At 50.2% G+C, this 23,232-nt stretch overlaps 2 protein-coding genes across 7 annotated transcripts in view; one reads left to right on the top strand and one right to left on the bottom strand.

Annotated features, from left to right (window-relative positions):
* Positions 1-23,232, bottom strand: part of esr1 (estrogen receptor 1) — an 887,250-nt gene that overhangs the window by 133,848 nt on the left and 730,170 nt on the right. The window lies entirely within an intron of this gene.
* Positions 1-23,232, top strand: part of LOC144504750 (nesprin-1-like) — a 603,924-nt gene that overhangs the window by 372,760 nt on the left and 207,932 nt on the right. The window contains exons 83-88 of the mRNA XM_078230493.1: positions 2,065-2,247; positions 5,813-5,950; positions 6,683-6,868; positions 7,658-7,780; positions 13,750-13,932; positions 15,556-15,699. Coding sequence (XP_078086619.1) covers positions 2,065-2,247; positions 5,813-5,950; positions 6,683-6,868; positions 7,658-7,780; positions 13,750-13,932; positions 15,556-15,699 — 957 coding nt within the window. The remainder of the gene's footprint in view (positions 1-2,064; positions 2,248-5,812; positions 5,951-6,682; positions 6,869-7,657; positions 7,781-13,749; positions 13,933-15,555; positions 15,700-23,232) is intronic.

Raw genomic sequence — 23,232 nt, 5'->3', positions numbered from 1 at the left:
TTGCTCCCACACTACGCACTGTCATTTAAAAAAATTAATTTTGTGGGACATGGGCGTCGCTGGCTGGGCCAGCATTTATTGCCCATCCCTAGTTGCCTGAAGGCAGTTGAGAGCCAACCACATTGCTGTGGCTCTGGAGTCACATGTAGGCCAGACCGGGTAAGGACGGCAGATTTCCTTCCCTAAAGGGGATTAGTGAACCAGATGGGTTTTTCCAAGAATTGACAATGGTTTCATGGTCATCTCAATTCCAGATTTTAACTGAATTCAAATTTCACCCTCTGCCGTGGCCGGATTCGAACCCGGGTCCCCAGAACATTACCCAGGGTCTCTGCATTACTAGTCCAGCGACAATACCATTTCGCCCCTGCCTCCCCTGATGGTAAATGGTGATGGTAAATGAAAGGATATGAATCGGTACAGCACATTTCACGATCTTAGGGCGTCACAAAGTGGTTTACAGCCAAGGAAGAACTTTTCAAAACACTAATGAGGGAAAGGCAAGAGCCAATTTGCACACAGCAGGATCCCACAAACAGCATTGAAGTAACGACTGGATAGTCTGTTTTCGTGTGGTATTAGTTGTGACATAAGCACTGGCAATATTGCAGGGAGAACTCCAATGGGCTTTGTCAAACTAGTGAGATCTTGCCTGACCACACTGGAGTGTAGACGGGGCCCTTGATTTCACATCCCTACCTGCAAGGGAGAACCTTTGCCAGTGTCGAGCTCACTCAGTACCACATGTACCACATGGACGTCTCAGCCAGGGGTCGAATGGGCCTTCAACTTGCAAACATCTGACTTAAGTTAAGTTAAAGTTTATTTATTAGTGTCACAAGTCGGCTTACATTAACACTGCAATGAAGTTACTGTGAAAATCCCCGAGTCGCCACACTCCAGCGCCTGTTCGGGTTACACTGAGGGAGAATTTAGCACGGCCAATGCACTTAACCAGCACAACTTTCGGACTGTGGGAGGAAACCGGAGCACCCGGAGGAAATCCACACAGATACTGGGAGAATGTGCAACTCCGCATAGACAGTGACCCAAGCTGGGAATCGAACCCAGGTCCCTGGCGCTGTGAGACGGCAGTGCTAACTACTGTGCCACTTGGAGTGAGAATGGGACCAACTGACCCGCAGCTGGCACTGAAGAGATTGGCACAATAGATTTTAAAGAACAAAGAAAACGACAGCATAGGAGCAGGCCCTTCGGCCCTCCAAGCCTGCACTGACCATGCTGTCCGTGTGAACTAAAGTCTCTACCCTTCCGGGGACCATATCCTTCTATTCCCATCCTATTCATGTATTTGTCCAGACACCCCTTAAAAGTCACTATCGTATCCGCTTCCACTACCTCCCCCGGCAGCGAGTTCCAGGCACCCACCACACTCTGTGTAAAATACTTGCCTCATACATCTCCTTTAAACCTTGCCCCTCGCACCTTAAACCTGTGCCCCTTAGTAATTGACTCTTCCACCCTGGGAAAAAGCTTCTGACTATCCACTCTGTCCATGCTCCTCATAATCTTGTAGACTTCTATCAGGTCGCCCCTCAACCTCCGTCGCTCCAGTGAGAACAAACCAAGTTTTTCCAACCTCTCCTCATAGCTAATGCCCTCCATACCAGGCAACATCCTGGTAAATCTTTTCTGTACCCTCTCCAAAGCCTCCACATCCTTCTGGTAGTGTGGCGACCAGAATTGAACACTATATTTCAAGTGCGGCCTAACTAAGGTTCTATAAAGCTGCAACATGACTTGCCAATTTTTAAACTCAATGCCCCAGCCGATGAAGGCAAGCATGCCGTATGCCTTCTTGACTACTTTCCCCACCTGCGTTGCCACTTTCAGTGACCTGTGTACCTGTACACCCAGATCCCTTTGCCTATCAATACTCTTAAGGGTTCTGCCATTTATTGTATATTTCCTATCCGTATTAGACCTTCCAAAATGCATTACCTCACATTTCCTGTGCTTCTCCCTAAGTTTAGGGATTGGGCCCTGGGGCAGCTTGCATCACAGTGGGGAAAGGATTGATGGTGAGGGGATTTGTCTTTGCAGAGGCTCTGGGACAAGCTTGACAGCTGCAACGTGAAGCTTGTGGAGTTGGACGCGACCATGCAAGACTTCACAGAGCAGAACCCTCACCAGAGCAAGTGCCTGAGTGATGACATGACCAAGCTTTCCAGCCTCTATCAACAGGTCTTCAAGGAGACTGAGTACAGAGCCTCCAAACTCAACAAGGTAAGCAAAGCCGGCTGTGTACACAGCGCAAAGTTCACCCTCCTCACATCATTACAATGTGTTTTATAGTTCCAGACATTGGGCCTGATTTTACGAAAACTTAACGGGCGCGAAATCGCGGTAAAGTTGGGCGTCGGGCCTATACCGGCACATGATTCCGAGCAGATTGCGGCTTTACTGATACCCGATTCGGGCGAGGGTCCGGCACGCGCCCAAATCGGGCGGCCTGATGATTTAAATGCATTAGCATCCATTTAAATCGACTTAATGAACCGCGCGCCCAACTCTACCGCCAAATCCCACTTTACCGTCTTCTGGCCTGATCTGTGTCCGCGCTGTTACCGACCTGCAAAATAAAAGTCCAAAGTCGCCACTGCAGCCTCTGAAGAGCGGGGTCAGAGACTGCAACGGCTCTCTGACCCAGGTCATCCTCTGGTCGGGTGGGGGGGGGGGGGGGGCGGGGAGGAGAGGGGGTGTGACGTCTCATCCTCGGGGGGGGGGGGGCGGGGAGGAGAGGGGGTGTGACGGATCATCCCCTGGGGGAGGGGGGGTGGAGAGGGGGTGTGACGTCTCATCCCCGGGGGGGGGGGGGGGGGGGGGGGGGGGGGAGGAGAGGGGGCGTGACCGATCATCCCTGGGGGAGGGGGGGTGGAGAGGGGGTGTGACGTCTCATCCCCAGGGGGGGGGGGGGAGGAGAGGGGGCTTGACCGATCATCCCCTGGGGGAGGGGGGGTGGAGAGGGGGTGTGACGTCTCATCCCCGGGGGGGGGGGGGGAGGAGAGGGGGTGTGACCGATCATCCCCTGGGGGAGGGGGGGTGGAGAGGGGATGTGACGTCTCATCCCCGGGGGGGGGGGTGGAGAGGGGGTGTGACGTCTCATCCTCTGGTCGGGGGGGTTCCGCTGTGGCTGATCCCTCCTGGCACCATCACTGGTTCACTACCAGCCACAGATTACTCTTCCCTGCAGGTGCGAGAGAGCGGGAGAGATGGCTGTGGCTGGTAGTGAACCAGTGATGGTGCCAGGAGGGATCGGCCGCAGCGGAACCCCCCTGACCAGAGGATGAGACGTCACACCCCCTCTCCATCCCCACCAGGGGATGAGACGTCACACCCCCTCCCCTCTACCCCCCCAAGGGATGATTGGTCTTCCCCGCCCCCCCCCCCCTCCCCCCCACCCCGAGGATGATCGTCAGAGAGCCGCTCTCTCCGCTTTCTGCTTTTTTTTTCACGCCCGGGCGCTCTGTCAGATTTTTTCCGAACTGAGCATGCGCAGTTCAGAGTTCCGATCGGTCCGCCAGTGCTAAGCCCCGCCCACAGCGCGGATCGGGCCGGAGCCGGCAAAACGCGTGTGGGCGCGCTGGAAAGAGGATTCCAGGCACGGATCTATTTGACGCCCAGATCCGGCACTTAGACTCAAAATGGTAAAATTCCCCCCATTGTTCCATTCCATGTCTGCTCATCTCTCTACAATGGGTTAGATGATGAATAGACATTGCAAAGTCTAGCCTTGCCTTATCTTGAGTGTAGAGGCATTAAGAAGTGATTCAATCAAGGTGTTTCGGATGATTGAAATATTTAATTGGGTAGATGGAGAAAGACTCCGGGTGTGATCCTACTGCCCTGCCCTGCCCTGCCGGTCCATCGGCACAGCGAGCCTGGAGGATAGAAACTAGAAGCAGGAGGAGGCCATTCGGCCCTTCGAACCTGCTCCACCATCCATTATGATCATGGCTGATCATCAAACTCAATATCCTGATTCCCCCTCCCCCCCATATCCCTCGATCCCTTTAGCCCCAAGATCTATATCTAATTTCTTCTTGAAATCACACAATGTTTTGGCCTCAACTACTTTCTGTGGGAGTGAATTCCACACATTCACCACCCTCTGGGTGAAGAAATTTCTCCTCACCTCAGTCCTAAAAGGTTTACCGCCTTATCCTCAAACTGTGACCCCTAGTTCTGGACTCCCCCACCATCGGGAACATTCTCTCTGAATCTTCCTGAATAGGATGAGGGGCAACAAATTGGGATTACATCTGGTTCCTCGCTTCTCATGATCTCGCCACCCCCATTTTGCCTATTTATTTACCTCTGATGGAGACCCGGGGGGTGGGCGGGGGGAGGTCTGTATGAGGGAGGGGAGGGGAGGAGGGAGCTCTGTAGGGGATGGGAGCTGATCGGCAGGGGCGGCAATGGGGGCGCTGAGTGTGAAAGTGTGTGTGTGAGTGTGTGTGAGTGTGTGAGTGTGTGTGTGTGACTGAGTGTGTGAGTGTGTGTGTGTGAGTGAGTGTGAGTGAGTGTGAGTGAGTGTGTGTGAGTGTGTGAGTGAGTGTGTGAGTGAGTGTGTGTGAGTGAGTGTGCGTGAGTGTGTGTGTGTGAGTGTGAGTGTGTGTGTGAGTGAGTGTGTGTGTGAGTGAGTGTGTGTGTGAGTGTGTGTGAGTGTGTGTGTGTGTGAGTGTGTGTGTGTGTGTATGAGCTTGTGTGTGTATGAGTATGTGTCTGTGTATCAGTGTGTGAGTGTGTGTGTGAGTGTGTTTATCAGTGTGTGTATCAGTGTGTGTGTGTGATTGTGTGTGTGTGTGCGTGTGTATGAGCTTGTGTGTGTGTGTGTGAGTGTGTGTATGTGAGTGTGTGTGTGTATGTGTGTGAGTGTGTGTGTGTATGAGTGTGTGTGTTATGAGTGTGTGTCTGTGTATCTGAGTGTGTGTGAGTGTGTGTATCAGTATGTGTATGTATGTGTGAGTGTGTGTGTGTGTGTGAATGTGTGAGTGTGTGAGTGTGTGTGAGTGTGTGTGTGATTGTGTGTGTGAGTGCGTGTGTGTGTATGAGCTTGTGTGAGTGTGAGTGTATGTGAGTGTGTGTGTGTATGAGTGTGTGTCTGTGTATCAGTGTGTGTATCTGTGTGTGTATCTGTGTGAGTGTGTGTGTGAGTGTGTGTATCAGTGTGTGTGTGTGTGTGTGTCAGTGTGTGTGTGTCAGTGTGTGTATGTCAGTGTGTGTGTGTGTGTCAGTGTGTGTGTGACAGTGTGTGTGACAGTGTGTGTGTCAGTGTGTGTGTCAGTGTGTGTGTGTCAGTGTGTGTGTGTGTGACAGTGTGTGTGACAGTGTGTATGTGTCAGTGTGTATGTGAGTGTGTGTGTGTGTGTGTGTGACAGTGTGTATGTGTCAGTGTGTATGTGTGTGTGTCAGTGTGTGTGTGTGTGACAGTGTGTGTGAGTGTGTGTGAGTGTGTATGTGTCAGTGTGTATGTGAGTGTGTGTGTGTGTGTGTGTGACAGTGTGTGTATCAGTGTGTATGTGTGTCAGTGTGTGTGTGTGTGAGTGAGTGTGTGTGTGTGTGTGTCAGTGTGTATGTGTCAGTGTGTATGTGTGTGTGTCAGTGTGTGTGTCAGTGTGTGTGTCAGTGTGTGTGTCAGTGTGTGTCAGTGTGTGTGTGTGTGAGTGAGTGTGTGTGTGTGTGTGTGTGTGTGTGTCAGTGTGTATGTGTCAGTGTGTGTGTCAGTGTGTGTGTCAGTGTGTGTGTCGGGTGTTCCAGTCTGACTCTCTGATCCTTTCCCGTTGTTCAGGCAGCTTCACAATTGGAGGAATTCCACGAGATGCTGGACTTTGTGCTGAAGTGGTTGGATAAAGCGAAGACTCTGGGTTACAGCACCATCAACTGGCACTCGGCGGCTCAGCTCAATGACCAGCTCATCACCTACCAGGTACTGTACACCATAACGCCACAGGATAGAGGAGCAGAATTAGGCCATTCGGCCCATCGAGTCTGCTCCGCCATTCGATCATGGCTGATATGCTCCTCATCCCCATTTTCCTGCCTTCTCCCCATAACCCTTCAACCCATTCCCAATTAAAAATCTGTCTAACTCCTCCTTAAATTTACTCACTGTCCCAGCATCCACTGGGGGAGCGAATTCTACAGATTCACAACCCTTTGAGAGAAGTAGTTTCTCCTCAACTCTGTTTTAAATTTGCTGTCCCTTATCCTAAGACTATGACCTCTTGTCCTAGAATGCCCCACAAGAGGAAGCATCCGCTCCACGTCTACTTTATCCATACCTTTTATCATCTTGTATACCTCAATTTGATCTCCCCTCATTCTTCTAAATTCCAGAGAGTATCGGTCTAAACTGTTCAATCTCTCTTCACAAGACAAACCCCTCATCTCTGGAATCAATCCAGTGAACCTCCTCTGAACTGCCTCCAATGCCACTGCATCTTTCCTCAAGTAAGGGGACCAAAACTGGACACAGTACTCCAGGGGCGACCTCACCAATGCCTTGTATAGTTGCAACAACACTTCCTTACCTCTACCTTCCCTCACCAGTGCCCCTTTAAACTCCGTTGGCACAAGTTAGTAACCGGCTGCTAAAGTATTGGAACTCCTGGAATCCTCAGGCCCGGTGTCAATCCCAGGACTTTATTTTCCTCTGCAGGCCACACTGCGCGAATCGGAGGAGATTCTGAGTGATCTGCAGGCCATGGGTGAGAAGTTAGACTGTGTCAGCGAAGTGTATCAGACGGATACCATGTCCCAGCGTGTCAGCAACCTCCGCCAACAGACAGAAGAGCTCCAGCAGCTTATGCAGACCCGTCTGCAAAGCCTCCAAGATGCTGCCAAGGTAAATCAGTCGCCGCTTTATTTAAAGCTTGTACACTCCCATTTTTACTGAAACATTTAATTTGATTCATTATTGTCACATGTATTGGGATACAGTGAAAAGTCTTGTTTCTTGCGCACCATACAGACAAAGCATACCGTTTATAGAGTACACAGGGGAGAAGGAAAGGAGAGAGTGCAGAATGTAGTGTTACAGTCATAGGTAGGGTGTAGAGAAAGATCAACTTAATGCAAGGTAGGTCCATTCAAAGGTCCGACAGCAGCAGGGAAGAAGCTGTTCTTGAGTCGGTTGGTGCGTCTCCTCAGACTTTTCTATCTTTTTACCGACGGAAGAAGGCGGAAGAGAGAATGTCCGGGGTGTGTGGGGTCCTTGATTATGCCGGCTGCTTTGCCGAGGCAGCGGGAAGTGTAGACAGAGTCAATGGATGGGAGGCTGGTTTGCGTGGTGGACTGGGCTACGTTCACAACTCTTTGTAGTTTATTGCGGTCTTGGGCAGAGCAGGAGCCATACCAAGCTGTGATACAACCAGAAAGAATGCTTTCTATGGTGCATCTGTAGAAATTAGTGAGAGTCGTAGCGGACATGCCTCTGACTGTTCATTTTCTTCCTCCTGCAACGGCCGATTCTCCTGCGCTCCTGTGGGGTTATCAACATGTTCTGTCTGAAATGTATTGGGAAGGATAGCTGCACGAGGACTACTGCGGACCTGGGAAGGAATGAATGGGTGACACGGGTCACTCTCTCGGACATGCCGATGATGCTCATTGATCCACTTTGTGTCTCTTGCAGGACATGGAGCAGTTTGAGACGGAGTTGAAGAGCCTGCAGGCGATGGTGAAACAGGCCCAGCTCACTTTGACCTCCCCTGAGCTCACACGCCTCTGCCTTAAAGAGCAACTCCTTCAGAGACAGGTAACGAATCACACCGCACCCAGGGAGGCCATTCCATACATTTGTGCTTGTACTAGCACTTTGAAAGAGCTATTTGGTTTGTCGCACACCTCTGCTCTCTCCTTAACGTCTTGCCAAAAGGAATCTAAGTGCTGAATGAGTGTGAAAGCAGGAGAGAACGGCACCCATTCTTTGGGCGAGCTCCCACACGCTAGCTTGTGGCACTTAAGAAAAACAAAATGAGGCAAAGTGTGATCTTGCTGGTCGGGGGAGTAGATGGAGGGTGGGGTTTTACGGCCTCGATTGGGCGAGTCTCGAAATTCTCATCCAAGGTCAACAGTGATTTCCGTTGCCGGACCCTCGCCTGTGCCGATTCCGCGGCAGTAGAGGTGGTAGAGTTCCGGTCAGAGTCTATTCACGCCTTGAAGCCGGCTGCAGACTGCTGGAGGGCGCCATTGCGCATGCTACCCAATCTCCTGGTACAAGAGTACAAAGTGTACTGGGAATCTGTCACCGCCCCCACTCCCTCCCTGGACTTGCTTCCTCCATCATTTTAGAGGTGCGTTCCAGATCCATCATAACTCACACGTTGCTTAAAACATAGTTCCCCCCGACCTTTATTTTTGCCCTAGTCTCTTAAAAATACTTGTGTCCTTTGGTTACTGAGCCTGCAGCCAGTAGAAGAGATTTCTCTCCCCTCTCCTCTATCCAAACCCCTTGTCGCCTTGATCGCCTCCTGGAAATCTCTCCTCCACCTTCTCAGCTCCATGGGGGTACAATCGCAGCCTCTCTAGTCTCTCCACTTGCCAGAGTTCCTCATCGCCAGAGAACGTGAGGCTTTCCGGAGTGGGGCTGGAGTCCCCCACCTTTGGAACTGCCAGCGAGTTCCGCCAGAACTGTGCGTGTCCATCACTGAGGCAGCAAGACAGGTGTGTGCCCCTGTGGTTCAATAGGGCCTCAGCACCTCAGGGAGGCTGAGCTACACACTAACAAAGGGTAGGTGTGGGAGAGCGACTCAGTCAGCTTGCTCTGTGCGGAGATCTAACAACACCGTGCCATTTTGCTCCAACTTTAAGAGAAGCCAGGCCTTGGTGTGAATGGTGGTCTGCTGCGTGTGGTGGGATGGAGGCCTTGGGTCCAACAGCCCATCCCTGATTCTGGGGCACACAGGGGTTAACGTAACCTACAAACTAGGAGGTTGGCGTGGTCCCACAGCACAGACTGGTCACTCACAGGAAGGGATCGCACCTCTTTGAGGTAATGACATTCCCCCAGTAAAACCTCAGAGATTCTTAAGGTGCTTCTGTTATGAAGGGGGAGGTTGATCTCCTCTCTAAGAACTAACACTCAAACACTCAAAGAGAAGTAGCTCCATTCATAATCTGTTAAAGAGTGTGTGAGAAGGGGGAATATCTGCACTCCAGCAACTTCTAGTGGTTAAATCAAAATAACCACCTAACAAGTAACACTTCATTTATCTAACTAACAGTGAACAGGTTAACTAAACTATTAACAAAACAAATAAAACACTATTCTAATGGAATACTTTGATTTGATTTGATTTATTATTGTCACATTTATTAGTATACAGTGAAAAGTATTGTTTTTTATGCGCTATACAGACAAAGCATACCGTTCATAGAGAAGGGAAGAGGAGAGTGCAGAATGTAGTGTTACAGTCATAGCTAGGGTGTAGAGAAAGATCAACTTAATGCAAGGGGGGTCCATTCAAATGTCTGACAGCAGCAGGGAAGAAGCTGTTCTTGAGTCGGTTGGTGCGTGTCCTCAGACTTTTATATCTTTTCCCGTTGGAAGAAGGTGAAAGAGAGAATGTCCGGGGTACATGGGGTCCTTAATTATGCTGGCTGCTTTTCCAAGGCAGCAGGAAGTGTAGACAGAGTCGATGGTGGGAGGCTGGTTTGAGTGATGGACTGGACTTCATTCACGACCTTTTGTTGTTTGTGGTCTTCGATAGAGCAGGAGCCATACCAAGCTGTGATACAACCAGAAAGAATGCTTTCTATGGTGCATCTGTAAAAGTTGATGAGAGTCGTAGGTGACATGCAAAATTTCCTTAGTCTTCTGAGAAAGTAGAAGCGTTGGTGAGCTTTCTTAACAATGGTGTTAGCATGGGGGGACCAGGACAGGTTGTTGGTGATCTGGACACTCAAAACCTTGAAGCTCTCAACCATTTCTATTTCATCCCCATTGATGTAGACAGGGGCATGTTCTCCACTACCCTTCCTGAAGTCGATGACTATCTCCTTTGTTTTGTTGACATTGAGGGAGAGATTATTGTTGCCGCACCAGTTCACCAAATTCTCTATCTCATTCCTGTACTCAGTCTCATCATTATTTGAGATCCGACCCTCTACGATGGTGTCATCAACAAACTTGAAAATCGAGTTGGAGGGGAATTTGGCCACACAGTCATAGGTGTATAAGGAGTATAGCAGGGGGCTGAGAACACAGCCTTGTGGGGCACTGGTGTTGAGGATAATCGTGGAGGAGGTGTTGCTCTCTTGTGGAGTTCTGCTCTCTTGCGCATCAAGGTTGGCACTTCTGGGATTTCTCAGGAACATTTCCCCGCCCCCGCCCCCCCGCCCCCCCCTCCCCACCCCACTCCATCATGCCCTCCTGAGACCCCTCTCAATGTGGAGAGGAGACAGGCAGGAAGGTCCCTCTCAATGGGTATTTGAAGTACAAGTTAGAGGGGGCAGCGACCCACCAGGAATTAGGCTTCACCCTAAATCCTCACCCCTGCCCCATTCCCTCCATTGGCCCTCCGCTCACCTCCTCCCCACCCTGAGGAATCATGTGGAGATGGCCAATTGGTGGTACTGAACTAGTAATCCAGAGGCTCAGCTAATGCCCTGGGGACACGGTTTGAATCCCACCAAGGCAGCTGGTGGAATTTAAATTTTATTCATAAAATCTGGAATTATAAAGCTAGTCTCAGTAATGGGACCATGAAACTATCATTGATTGTTGTGAAAATCCCATCTGGTTCACTAATGCCCTTTAGGGAAGGAGATCTGCCGTCCTTACCCAGTCTGGCCTACATGTGACTCCAGAGCCACTGCAATGTGGTTAGACCAGAAGGCCATAAGATATAGGAGCAGAATTAGGCCATTCGGCCCATTGAGTCAGCTCCACCATTTGATCATGGCTGATTTGCTTCTTAACTCCATTCTCCTGCCTTTTCCCCGTAACCTTTGATCCCCTTACCAATCAAGAACCTGTCTTTCTCTGTCTTAAATACACCCAATGACCCGGCCTCCACAGCCTTCTGTGGCAGTGAATTCCACAGATTCACCACCCTCTGGCTGAAGAAATTCCTCCTCATCTCGGTTCTAAAGGGTCGTCCCTTTACTCTGAGGCTGTGCGCTCGGATCCTAGTCTCTCCGACTAATGGAAACATCTTCCCCACGTCCACTCTATCCAGGCCTTTCAGTATCCTGTGAGTTTCAATGAGATTCCCCCTCATCCTTCTAAACTCCACCGAGTACAGACCCAGAATCCTCAAACGCTCCTCATACGTCAGGTTTTTCATTCCCGGGACCGTTCTCGTGAACCTCCTCTGGAGCCTCTCCAAGACCAGCACATCCTTCCTTAGATATGGGACCTAAAATTGCTCGTAATATTCTAAATGTGGTCTGACCAGAGCCTTATAAAGCCTCAGCAGTACATCCATCCCTGCGTTTGTATTCTATGTGGTTGACTCTCAACTGCTGTCTGCAATGGCCTAGTGAGTCACACGGTCCAAGGGTAATTAGGTATGGGCAATGAATGCTGGCCCAGCCTGCGACACCTACATCTCATTAAAGAGTAAAATAAAAAACCTGCAATTCATTATTTAAAAATCACATCTGACTCTAAGGGCCCGATTTTACCAAAATCAAAATCGTGGTAAAGTTGGGCGTCGGGCCTAAAACGTGATCCAGACCCGACCCAAGGCCAATCACGCCTTTACCAACGGCTGATCCGGGCGCCGATCCGGCGCGCGCCCGAATCAGCCAGCGGGCCGATTTAAATGCATTTGCATGCATTTAAATCGGCATCATGAAACCCGCGCCCAACTTACCCAAGGATTCCCACTTTACGAGGCTCCGATCCGATCGGCGCCCGCGCATTTACCGTGTTGCTGAATTCAAGTCCGATAGGGCTTCAACTCAGCAACTGAACCGCCAAATCGCCCCCGACCACCCTTCGCGGACCGTCCCCGCGAACCACCCCGGCAGCCCTGAGGCTGAGGAGGGGGGGGGTGGGGGGGGGGGGGGGATGTGATGTCTCTTCCCTGAGGAGGGGGGGGGGGGGGAGATGTGACGTCTCTTCCCTGAGGAGGGGGGGGGGGGATGTGACGTCTCTTCCCTGAGGAGAGGGGGGTAGGGGGGGGGATGTGACGTCTCTTCCCTGAGGGGGGGGGGGATGTGACGTCTCTTCCCTGAGGAGGGGGGGTTGGGATGTGACGTCTCTTCCCTAGGAGGGGGGGGGGGGGGGTAGGGGGGGGGGGATGTGACGTCTCTTCCCTGAGGGGGTGGGGGGGGGGGGATGTGACGTCTCTGCCCCTGGGGGGGGTGGTGACGTCACATCTCCCCCCACACCCCCGACCCCCCCTCAGGGAAGAGACGTCACATGCCGCCCCCTGCCGCTCCCCCCGCCCGCCCCCCGCCAGGGAAGAGACGTCAGATCCCCCCACTATCCCCACCTCCTCCTCCCCCCCCCCCCCCCCCCCCCCCCCCGACAACAGTGCTGTCAGCGCTGCCTTTCACTTTCATGCTCGGGCGTGCTGAGTGCTGGCGGCTTGGAACTGCGCATACGCAGTTCGGTGCTCCGACAGATGCAAATGTGCTAGGCCCCGCCCACTGGACCCGCGCCGAAAAAGGCGTATGGGGGCACTGGAGCGCGGCTGCCGGGCGCGGGTCTGATTTACGACCGCACCCGGCACTTAGAGCCGATTTGGTAAAATCGGCCCCAATGGGCGGAGTTTTCCTGTCCCGCCTGCCACGGGAATCGTAGCGGGCGGGGACAGACCATGCAAAGGTGGGGGTGGCACAATGCCAGATACCCGGATTCAATTCCCAGTTTGGGGCATTGTCCGTATGGAGTCTGCACGTTCTCCCCGTGTCTGCGTGGGTTTCCTCCGGGCGCTCCAGTTTTCCTCAAAGTCCAAAAGACGCGTCGGTTAGGTCGATTGGCCGTGCTAAATTCTCCCTCAGTGTACCCAAACAGGCTCCGGAGTGTGGCGACTCAGGGATTTTCACAGTAACTTCATTGCAGTGTTAATGCAAGCCTAGTTGTGTCAAGTAAATCTGGAATTAAGAATCTACTGATGACCATGAAACCATTGTCGATTGTCGGAAAAACCCATCTGGTTCATTAATATCCTTTAGGGAAGGAACTCTGCTGTCCTTACCCAGTCTGGCCTACATGTGACTCCAGAGCCACAGCAATGTGGTTGACTCCCAACTGCCCTCCAAGGGCAACTAGAGATGGGCAATAAATACTGGCCAGCCAGCGACGCCCATGTCCCAGGAATGAATATAAAAGAAGCAATATTTTAAAATTTAAATTTAATTTTTTTTTAAATTTCAAAGATCTGTTAACCTCTGGTGGGATTTTCCAGTTTTGGGGCGAGCGGGGCCGGAAAATCTCACCCGATGGGCGGAATTTTTCCAAATATTTCCAGGTGCCATAATGGCGAGAAAATGGGAGTCCTTTCCGGCGAGTTCGGCAGTGCAGTCTTCCGGCATTGCTCGGTGGATTGGCCACGCTAATTGGCCCCTTAGTGTCAGGGGGACGAGCTGGGATAAAATGCATGGGGTTACGGGGATAGGGCCTGGGTGGGATTGTGGTCGGTGCAGACTCAATGGGCTGAATGGCCTCCTTCTGCACTGTAGGGATTCTATGATTCTGTCAATTCCTTTGACGTAAGATCGCGCCCAATCTCCAGATGGCGACTTGCCCCTTGACGATTTCTGTCTCACTAGAGATTACTGGCTGACATGGAGAGCTTCAAGCAGAAGGTGCAGGTGGTGCACAGACACCAGGCTGCTCTGCGAATTCCCGAGGAAATCGTCGCCAACCTGCCCATCTGTCAGACGGCGCTGAGGCTGCAGGAACAAGCGAGTCGCTTGCAACACACCGCCATCCAGCAGTGTAACATCCTCCAGGTAAGCGGGTGGCTGCGGACCGAGGGGGTCTCACAGCCGGCCTGATTGAAGTCTGCTCTGCCACACTCTCCTCACAATAGATTTCAGGGGGATTGGAGGGGGAACATTTGGGGGACTCAAAGCCCTTTGTTTTGTTTGCTCGCTGCCCTTGTGCTGGAGTCACTCCCTTCGACACCCTGAATGATCTGCGGCAGCTCGCCAAGGTTTCTTCCCCAGCACCCCCCAACCCGCGAGGTGCACCAACTGAAAGAACAAGGGTACGGATGGGCCACCGACATAGTCAAGCTGCCCTCCACACCGTCCTGTCCTGGAAGAAAATCGCAGTCCCACCATCATCACCATGTCAGAATCCTAGACATCCCGGCCTAATGGGGCTGTGGGGGTATCTGTGTGGCGTGGACCACAGTGGCTCACAGAGAAGGCTCATGCTCCCCCAGTAACAGGGCAGAATCAGAAAATTACCCCCCTCCCCCCCTGTGATGTTTCTGTACAAACCGATTCACAATGCCATGAGTGATCGATGAATGAAATGGCGTCCTTGCTCACTCACCTCCAGGTCCAAATCATAGAATCTCCACACTGAAGAAGGAGGTCATTCGGCCCATCGAGTCTGCACCGACTCTTCGAAAGAGCACCTTATCCAGGTCCACCCCCCAAATCCCTGTATCCCCGTACATTTAACATAGCCAATCCACACATCTTTGGACGCCAAGGGGCAATTTAGCATGGCCAATCCACCTAACCTACACATCTTTGGACACTAAGGGACAATTTAGCATAGCCAATCCACCTAACCTGCACATCTTTGGACACTAGGGGCAATTTAGCATGACCAATCCACCTAACCTACACATCTTTGAACATTAAGGGACAATTTAGCATGGCCAATCCACCTAACCTGCACATCTTTGGACACTAAGGGACAATTTAGCATAGCCAATCCACCTAACCTGCACATCTTTGGACACTAGGGGCAATTTAGCATGACCAATCCACCTAACCTACACATCTTTGGACATTAAGGGACAATTTAGCATGGCAAATCCACCTAACCTGCACATCTTTGGACACTAAGGGACAATTTAGCATAGCCAATCCACCTAACCTGCACATCTTTGGACACTAAGGGGCAATTTAGCATGGCAAATCCACCTAACCTGCACATCTTTGGACACTAAGAGACAAATTAGCATGGCCAATCCACCTAACCTGCACATCTTTGGACACTAGGGGCAATATAGCATGGCCAATGCACCCAACCTACACATCATTGAACTGTGGGAGGAAACTGGAGCACCCGGAAAAAACCCATGCAGACATGGAGAGAAGGTGCAAACTCCACATAGACAGTCACCCAAGGCTGGAATTGAACCTGGGTCCCTCACATTGTGAGGCAGCAGTGCTAACCACTTTGCCACATAATCCCTTGGGGCGGGGAGGAGGTGAGTGGAAAGCCAGTGGAGGAAATGGGGGGAGAGGCGAGGATTCAGGGTGCAGTGAGAATTTCATCATTCATCTTTGGAATGGCAGTGCAAATGGTGAGGGGTTTATTGAGGGTGTTGACAGACAGAACGAGCTTGTCAGATAATAAGCATTTATTGCGGACGTTGCTTGCCGTTGCAGGAAGCAGTAATCCAATATGAACAGTACGAGCAAGAGATGCGCCACCTCCAGCAGCTGATTGACAGAGCACACCGTGAGATCCAGGAGAAGCCAGTCTCAACCAGCAACATCCAGCAGCTGCAGGCCCAGATCTCCCGGCATGAGGTAAAGTCAGCAATAAATATTTTATTTCCGTTGGTGCTAACCTGCCAGTGTTAAGGGCATGGGTGTTGGTTCATGCCGTGCCGTTCAAATCCTGGAAGGGAAACTTGAGACAACGGCCCTCAACTTTGGTTGCAATTTGTATAGTATGAGGAGAGGTGTGAAATCCAGGAAATTATGTCCCCCAACTCTTTGTGATGCTTTTAATAAAGTAAATGCTTCTTAAAAACACAAGTAGACTTAAATAAGACAGTGATTTCACACAGTATCACAAACAGTTCCAAACAACCTTCTCTTACCACCTTCAACTATTCCACAACACCTGATAGATTTTAAGATCTGTAAAAATCCAGTAACTGTTACCACACAGGGCCTTTGAGTCTCTTGGAGTTGCTTCCAAGGTAAATCAGCAGCTTGTTTATCCGATCAGGCTTCCGTTTTACCCTTTGACCTCTCCCTTATCTGACTTAATTTCTTTCTAACTGCCATCTCCCAAACTTGATAACCTTCATCCCGCTGTTTTATCTTTTAGTATTCAAATGAAATGTAAATTCCCTTCATCCACCTCCCTTATGACACATTTCCTTCACACCTTTTGCTCCTTTTCCTTTGAATCCTTAACAACCCACTCAAATCTGCCCATGTTCTGCATGCATTGTTACCAAATTGCCCTCAGTAAACATCTGCCCATCGAGTCTGCATCAACAATATTGCCCACTAAAGGCGCACTAATCCCATTTTCCCGCACTTGTCCCATATCCTTAAATGTTATCATGTTTCAAGTGCTCATTCAAATATTTTTTAAAGGTTGTAAGGTTTCCGCCTCCACTACCTTCCCAGGCAGTTCATTCCCGATTCCCACCACCCTCTGAGTGGAACAATGTTTTCTCAGATTCCCTCTGAATCTCCTGCCCTTACCCTTAAACTATAACACCTCGTGATTGACCCCTCAACCAAGGGGAACAACTGCTGCCTACTCACCCTGTCCGTACCCCTCGTAATCTTGCACATCTCAATCATGTCCCCCCTCAACCTTCTCTGCTCTAAAGAAAACAATCCAAACTTATCCAGTTTCTCCTTATAGCTCAAATGCTCCACCCCAAGCAATATCCTGGTGAATCCTCTGTACCCCTCGAGTGCTATCACATCCTTCCAATAGTGAGGTGACCAGAACTGTACACAGTACAGCCGTGGCCTAACCAACTCTCTGTACAACTCCAACATTACCTCCTTACTCTTATACTCTCGATCACAACTGATGAAAGCAAGTGTCCCGTATGCCTTCTTAACTATCCCTAGTCTCCTGCTCTGCCACCTGTGAAGGTTTCATTGCATTATATAATTATAAATTATTGTTACCTTAGGCACTGAAAGTTGACAGAGGTCTCGGTTTCGGCCTAGTTTGTTCATCTCTTTGTCTGTAAAGAATATATCTCAAATGCAAATGGATGGGGCGACACGGTGGCACAGTGGTTGGCACTGCTGCCTCACAGCGCCAGAGACCCGGGTTCAATTCCGGCCTCGGGTCACTGTCTGTGTGGAGTTTGCACATTCTCCCTGTGTCTGTATGGGTTTCCTCCGGGTGCTCCGGTTTCCTCCCACAGTCCAAAGATGTGCTGGTTAGGCTGGTTGGCCATACTAAGCTGACCCTAGTGTTAGGGGATTAGCAGGGTAAATACTTGGGGTTACAGGAATAGGGCCTGGGTGGGGTTGTGGTCGGTGTAGACTCAATGGGCCGAATGGTCTCCATAGGGATTCTATGATCCTATGAAGCTTGGATATGGCCCAAGAAAGAACAAATTAATTTTTGGTGAAGATTTGGATCCTGGAATTTTCTACCAGGAGCTGTCAACGTTGGGGGTTAGGGCGCACTGATTTTTGTTAAGGGTTGTTTTATTTAGAGTATTATTGATTGTTTTGGAGCATTGTGAATTGTCTCGGGCTGTTGCAGTGGAATTTGGGAAACAGCTGTCCATTCGGGAGCAGAGTTTTCAGAGCAGGTCATTGGACGTGTGCCAGCCTGCAGACTCCTCAGTCAACTCTGGAGAGGAAAGATGCATTCTTTCAGCCTTGCCGTCACAGACCATCAACTGGGCAGGGAGAAGCCTCGGGGGAGAGCTGCGGAACTGTAATGATGTTGAGTTAGCACTGCCTGGCGGCCGTGCGTTCTCCACTGAGTGCACTTGCTGGTCTGATGGACGGTTATTGACCTGAAACATTCACTCTGTCTCTCTCCATCGACGCTGCCTAACCTGCTGAATATTTCCAGCATTTTCTGATTTTGTTTCAGTCTTCCAGGATCTGCAGTGCTTTGCTTTGAGTTTTTGCAGGTTACAATTACTATTAGAAATTTAAATAAAAAACTTTATGTTCTTCTTTCGACCTCTCTTAATCAGTTCCTGGACTTTCCGTACTAATTTCCCAGTTAAACGCTGTCTTGTTTAGGAAGAATACAGGAATCTGATCAGTTATGGGGGATTCACAGGTCCAAGGTCCCCAGTGGAGAGTATTTTGGGGATTGCTAATGACTGCAAGTTCCAGTGCTAAGGTGCGTGGAGTGTGGGACGGCACGGTGGCGCAGTGGTTAGCACTGCTGCCTCACAGCGCCAGGGACCCGGGCGCCAGGGACCCAGGGTAGCACGGTGGCACAGTGGTGAGCACGACTACCTCACAGCGCCAGGGACCCGGGTTCGATTCCCGGCTTGGGTCACTGTCTGTGTGGAGTCTGCACATTCTCCCCGTGTCTGTGTGGGTTTCCTCCGGGTGCTCCGGTTTCCTCCCACAGTCCGAAAGACGTGCTGGTTAGGTGCATTGGCCGTGCTAAATTCCCCCTCAGTGTACCCGAACAGGCGCCGGAGTGTGGCGACCAGGGGATTTTCACAGTAACTTCATTGCAGTGTTAATGTGAGCCTACTTGTGACACTAATAAATAATAAAAAACACAAGGCAAAAACATATTATCAGGAGTGGGAGTCAGTTTATACTTCGAAAAGTAACAGTGAAAGTAACAACTGCCGACTGAACCTGCCGTTAACCTTAAGAGAATCTTGAACAATGACTCCCAAGTCCCTTTGTGTTTCTGATTTCCCTCAGCATTTTCCCATTTAGAAAATAGTCTATGCCTCCATTCCTCCTTCTAAAGTGCATAACCTCACACTTTTCCACATTGTATTCCATTTACCACTTTTTTGCCCACTCTCCTAACCTGTCCAAGCCCTTCTGCAGCTCCCCTGCTTCCTCAATACTGTCTGTCCCTCTACATATCTTTATAAAATCTGCAAACTTAGCAACAGTACCTTCAGTTCCTTCCTCCAAATCGTTAATGTATATTGTGAAAAGTTGTGGTCCCAGCACTGACCCCTGAGGCACATCACTAGTCACCGGCTGCCATCCTGAAAAAGACCCCTTTATCCCCACTCTCTGCCTTCAGCCAGTCAGCCAATCCTCTATCCATGCCAGGATCATACCCTTAACACCATGGGCACTTAATTTATTTAACAGTCTCCTATGCAGCACCTTGTCAAAGGCCTTCTGGAAATCTAAATAAATCACATCCACTGGTTCTCCTTTATCTAACTTCCTTGTTACCTCCTCAAAGAACTCTGGCAGATTTGTCGGACATGACCGCCTCTTGACAAAGCCGTGCTGACTCAGTCCTACTTTATCATGCACTTCCAAGTACTCTGCGATCTCAGCTTTAATAATGGACTGTAAAATCCTGCCAATGACCGAAGTCAGGCTAACCGGCCTATAATTTCCCGTCTGTTGCCTCCCTCCCTTCTTAAACAGCAGTGTTACATTAGCTACTTTCCAGTCTTCTGGGACCCTTCCTGCCTCCAGTGATTCCAATGCCTCCACAATTTCCTCAGCTGTCTCTTTTAGAACCCAGGGGTGTAGTCCATTTGGTCCAGGTGATTTATCCACCTTCGGACCTTTCAGTTTCCCCAGAACCTTCTCCTTAGTGATGGCCACTACACTCACCTGTGACCCCTGACTCTTCTGGAGCTCTGGCATCCCACTGGTGTCTTCCACCGTGAAGACTGATGCAAAGTAACGATTCAGTTCCTCTGCCATTGCTTTGTTTCCTATTATTACTTCTCCAGCCTCATTTTCCAGTGGTCCAATGTCTATTTTTGCCTCTCTTTAACCTTTTATGTATTGAAAAAAACTCTTCCTATCTGCTTTTATATTACTAGCTAGCTTACACTCATATTTCATCTTCTTCCCCCTTATTGCTTTTTTAGTTGTCCTCTGCTCACTTTTGAAGGCTTCCCAATCCTCTGGCTTCCCACTAATACTCGACCCTTTGTATGCTTTTTCTTTTGCTTTTATGCTGTCCTTGACTTCCCTCATCAGCCATGGATACCTCATCCTCCACCTCCTTGGGATGAATTTCTGTTCTGCCTCCTGAAAAAAAAACCAAAATTCCTGCCATTGCTGTTCCACTGTCTTCCCTGCCAGGTTCCCTTTCCAATCAACTCTGGCCAGCTCCTCCCTCATGTCTTTGTAGTTACCTTTATTTAATTGTAATACCGTTATATCTGATTCCAGCTTCTCCCTCTCAAACTGCAGGGTAAATTCTATCATATTGTGGTCACTGCTCCCTAAGGGTTCCTTCACCTTAAGTTCCCTAATCAAGTCTGCCTCATTACACATCACCAACTCCAGAATTGCCTGTTCCCCAGTAGGCTCTGTCATAAGCTGCGCCAAAGAACCATCTCTTAGACATTCCACAAATTCCTTTCCTTGGGATCCACTACCTACCCGATTTTCCCAGTCCACCTGCATATTGAAGTCCCCCATGATTATTGTAATATTGCCTTTTTTGATGTGCTTTTTGATGATTGGCCATGCTAGATTGTCCCTTAGTGTTCCAAGATGTGTAGGTTAGGGAGATTAGTGGGGTAAATATGAGGGGTTATGGGAATAGAGCGGGGAGAGAGTCTGGGTCAGTCCATCACGCAAACCAGCCTCCCATCCAAAGACTCTGTCTACACTCCCCGCTGCCTCGGCAAAGCAGCCAGCATAATTAAGGACCCCACACACCCCGGACATTCTCTCTTCCACCTTCTTCCGTCGGGAAAAAGATACAAAAGTCTGAGGACACGTACAGACTGACTCAAGAACATCTTCCCTGCTGCCATCAGACTTTTGAATGGACCTACCTCATATTAAGCTGATCTTTCTCTACACCCTAGCTATGACTGTAACACTACATTCTGCACTCTCTCCTTTCCTTCTCTATGAACGGTACGTCTTGTCTGTATAGCCTGCAAGAAACAATACTTTTCACTGTATCCCAATACATGTGACAATAATAAATCAAATGAGTGGATGGTAGCACAGTGGTTAGCATCGTTGCCTCACAGCGCCAGGGACCCAGGTTTAATTCCGGCCTCGGGTCACTGTCTGTGTGGAGTTTGCACATTCTCCCCGTGTCTGCGTGGGTTTCCTCCGGGTGCTCTGGTTTCCTCCCGCAGTCCAAAGATGTGCGGGTTAGGTGGATTGGCCATGCTGAGTTGACCCTTAGTGTCAAGGGGATTAGCAGGGTAAATGTGTGGGGTTACGGGAATAGGGCCTGGGTGGGATTGTGGTCAGTACAGACTTGATGGGCTGAATGGCCTCCTTCTGTAGGGATTCTATGATACTTTCTTCCATCTTCTTCCATCGGGAAAAAGATACAAAACCAACCGACTCAAGAACAGCTTCTTCCCTGATGCCATCAGACTTTTGAATGGACCTACCTCACATTAAGTTGATCTTTCTCTACACCCGAGCTATGACTGTAACACTACATTCAGCACTCTCCCCTTTCCTTCTCTATGAATGGTATGCTTTGTCTGTATAGTTTGCAAGAAACAATCCTTTTCACTGTATCTTAATACATGTGACAATAATAAATCAAATGGAGCGGCACGGTGGCGCAGTGGTTAGCATTGCTGCCTCACAGCGCCAGGGATCCGGGTTCAATTCCAGCTTCGGGTCATTGTCTGTGTGGAGTTTGCACATTCTCCCCGTGTCTGCGTGGGTTTCCTCCGGGTGCTCCGGTTTCCTCCCACAGCCCAAAGATGTGCAGTTGAGGTGGATTGATCATGGTAAATTGTCCCTTCATAGAATCATAGAAACCCTACAGTACAGAAAGAGGCCATTCGGCCCATCGAGTCTGCACCGACCACAATCCCACCCAGGCCCTACCCCCATATCCCTACATATTTTACCCGCTAATCCCTCTGATCTACGCATCCCAGGACACTAAGGGGCAATTTTAGCATGGCCAATCAACCTAACCCGCACATCTTTGGACTGTGGGAGGAAACCGGAGCACCCGGAGGAAACCCACGCAGACACGAGGAGAATGTGCAAACTCCACACAGACAGTGACCCAAGCCGGGAATCGAACCCAGGTCACTGGAGCTGTGAAGCAGCAGTGCTAACCACTGTGCTACCGTGCCGCCTTCGTGTCAGAGGGACTAGCAGGGTAAATACCTGGGATTATGGGGGTAGGGCCTGGGTGGGATTGTGGTCGGTGCAGACTCGATGGGCTGAATGGCCGCCTCCTGCTCTGTAGAGATTCTGTGATTCTATGAGACTGTGTGGAGTTTGCATGTTCTCCCCGTGTCTGCGTGGGTTTCCTCCGGGTGCGCCGGTTTCCTCCCACAGTCCAAAGATGTGTGGTTTAGGTGGATTGGCCATGCTAAAATTGCCCCTCATGTCAGGGGATTAGCGGGGTAAATATGTGGGTTATGGGGTTAGGGTCTGTGGTCGGTGCAGACTCGATGGGCCGAATGGTCTCGTCTGCAGTGTAGAGATTCTATGATTCTCACTCTGTGCAGTGGCTTTGTAATCATAGAAATCATAGAAACCCGACAGTGCAGAAGGAGGCCATTCGGCCCATCGAGTCTGCACCGACCACAATCCCACCCAGGCCCTACCCCCACATATTTTACCCACTAATCCCTCTAACCTACACATACCAGGACTCTAAGGGGCAATTTTTTAAAACCTGGCCAATCAAACTAACCCGCACATCTTTGGACTGTGGGAGGAAACCGGAGCACCCGGAGGAAACCCACGCAGACACGAGGAGAATGTGCAAACTCCACACGGACCCGAGCCGGGAATCGAACCCGGGACCCTGGAGCTGTGAAGCAGCAGTGCTAACCGGAGCACCCGGAGGAAACCCACGCAGACACGAGGAGAATGTGCAAACTCCACACGGACCCGAGCCGGGACCCTGGAGCTGTGAAAAGCAGCAGTGCTAACCACTGTGCTGCCCTTAACTTTAGTAAACATTTTTTTTTTAAAACAGAAAGGATTGGAGGATGAATCTTATCGAGATTAACAGGTCAGGAAGGAGTGAGTTCCTTTGTGCGGCTTTCAATAAATTCAAACCACACGATCCCTTCCTCACTGCTGTGTACCTACGCAGTGATTTGGCTAGTTCCACCTGACACGTTTGAAAAAAAAAACACACACCGGGCTAATTTGTGCCGTTGTTTTGGAGAGGGTGGGAGAATCTGTGCAGCAAGGGGTAGG

This window comes from Mustelus asterias, chromosome 15, assembly GCF_964213995.1.
Source record: "Mustelus asterias chromosome 15, sMusAst1.hap1.1, whole genome shotgun sequence".
In the NCBI taxonomy this organism is placed as follows: domain Eukaryota; kingdom Metazoa; phylum Chordata; class Chondrichthyes; order Carcharhiniformes; family Triakidae; genus Mustelus; species Mustelus asterias.
Note: the sequence above shows the minus strand (reverse complement) of the source record. Positions and strands in the feature narration are given on the sequence as shown.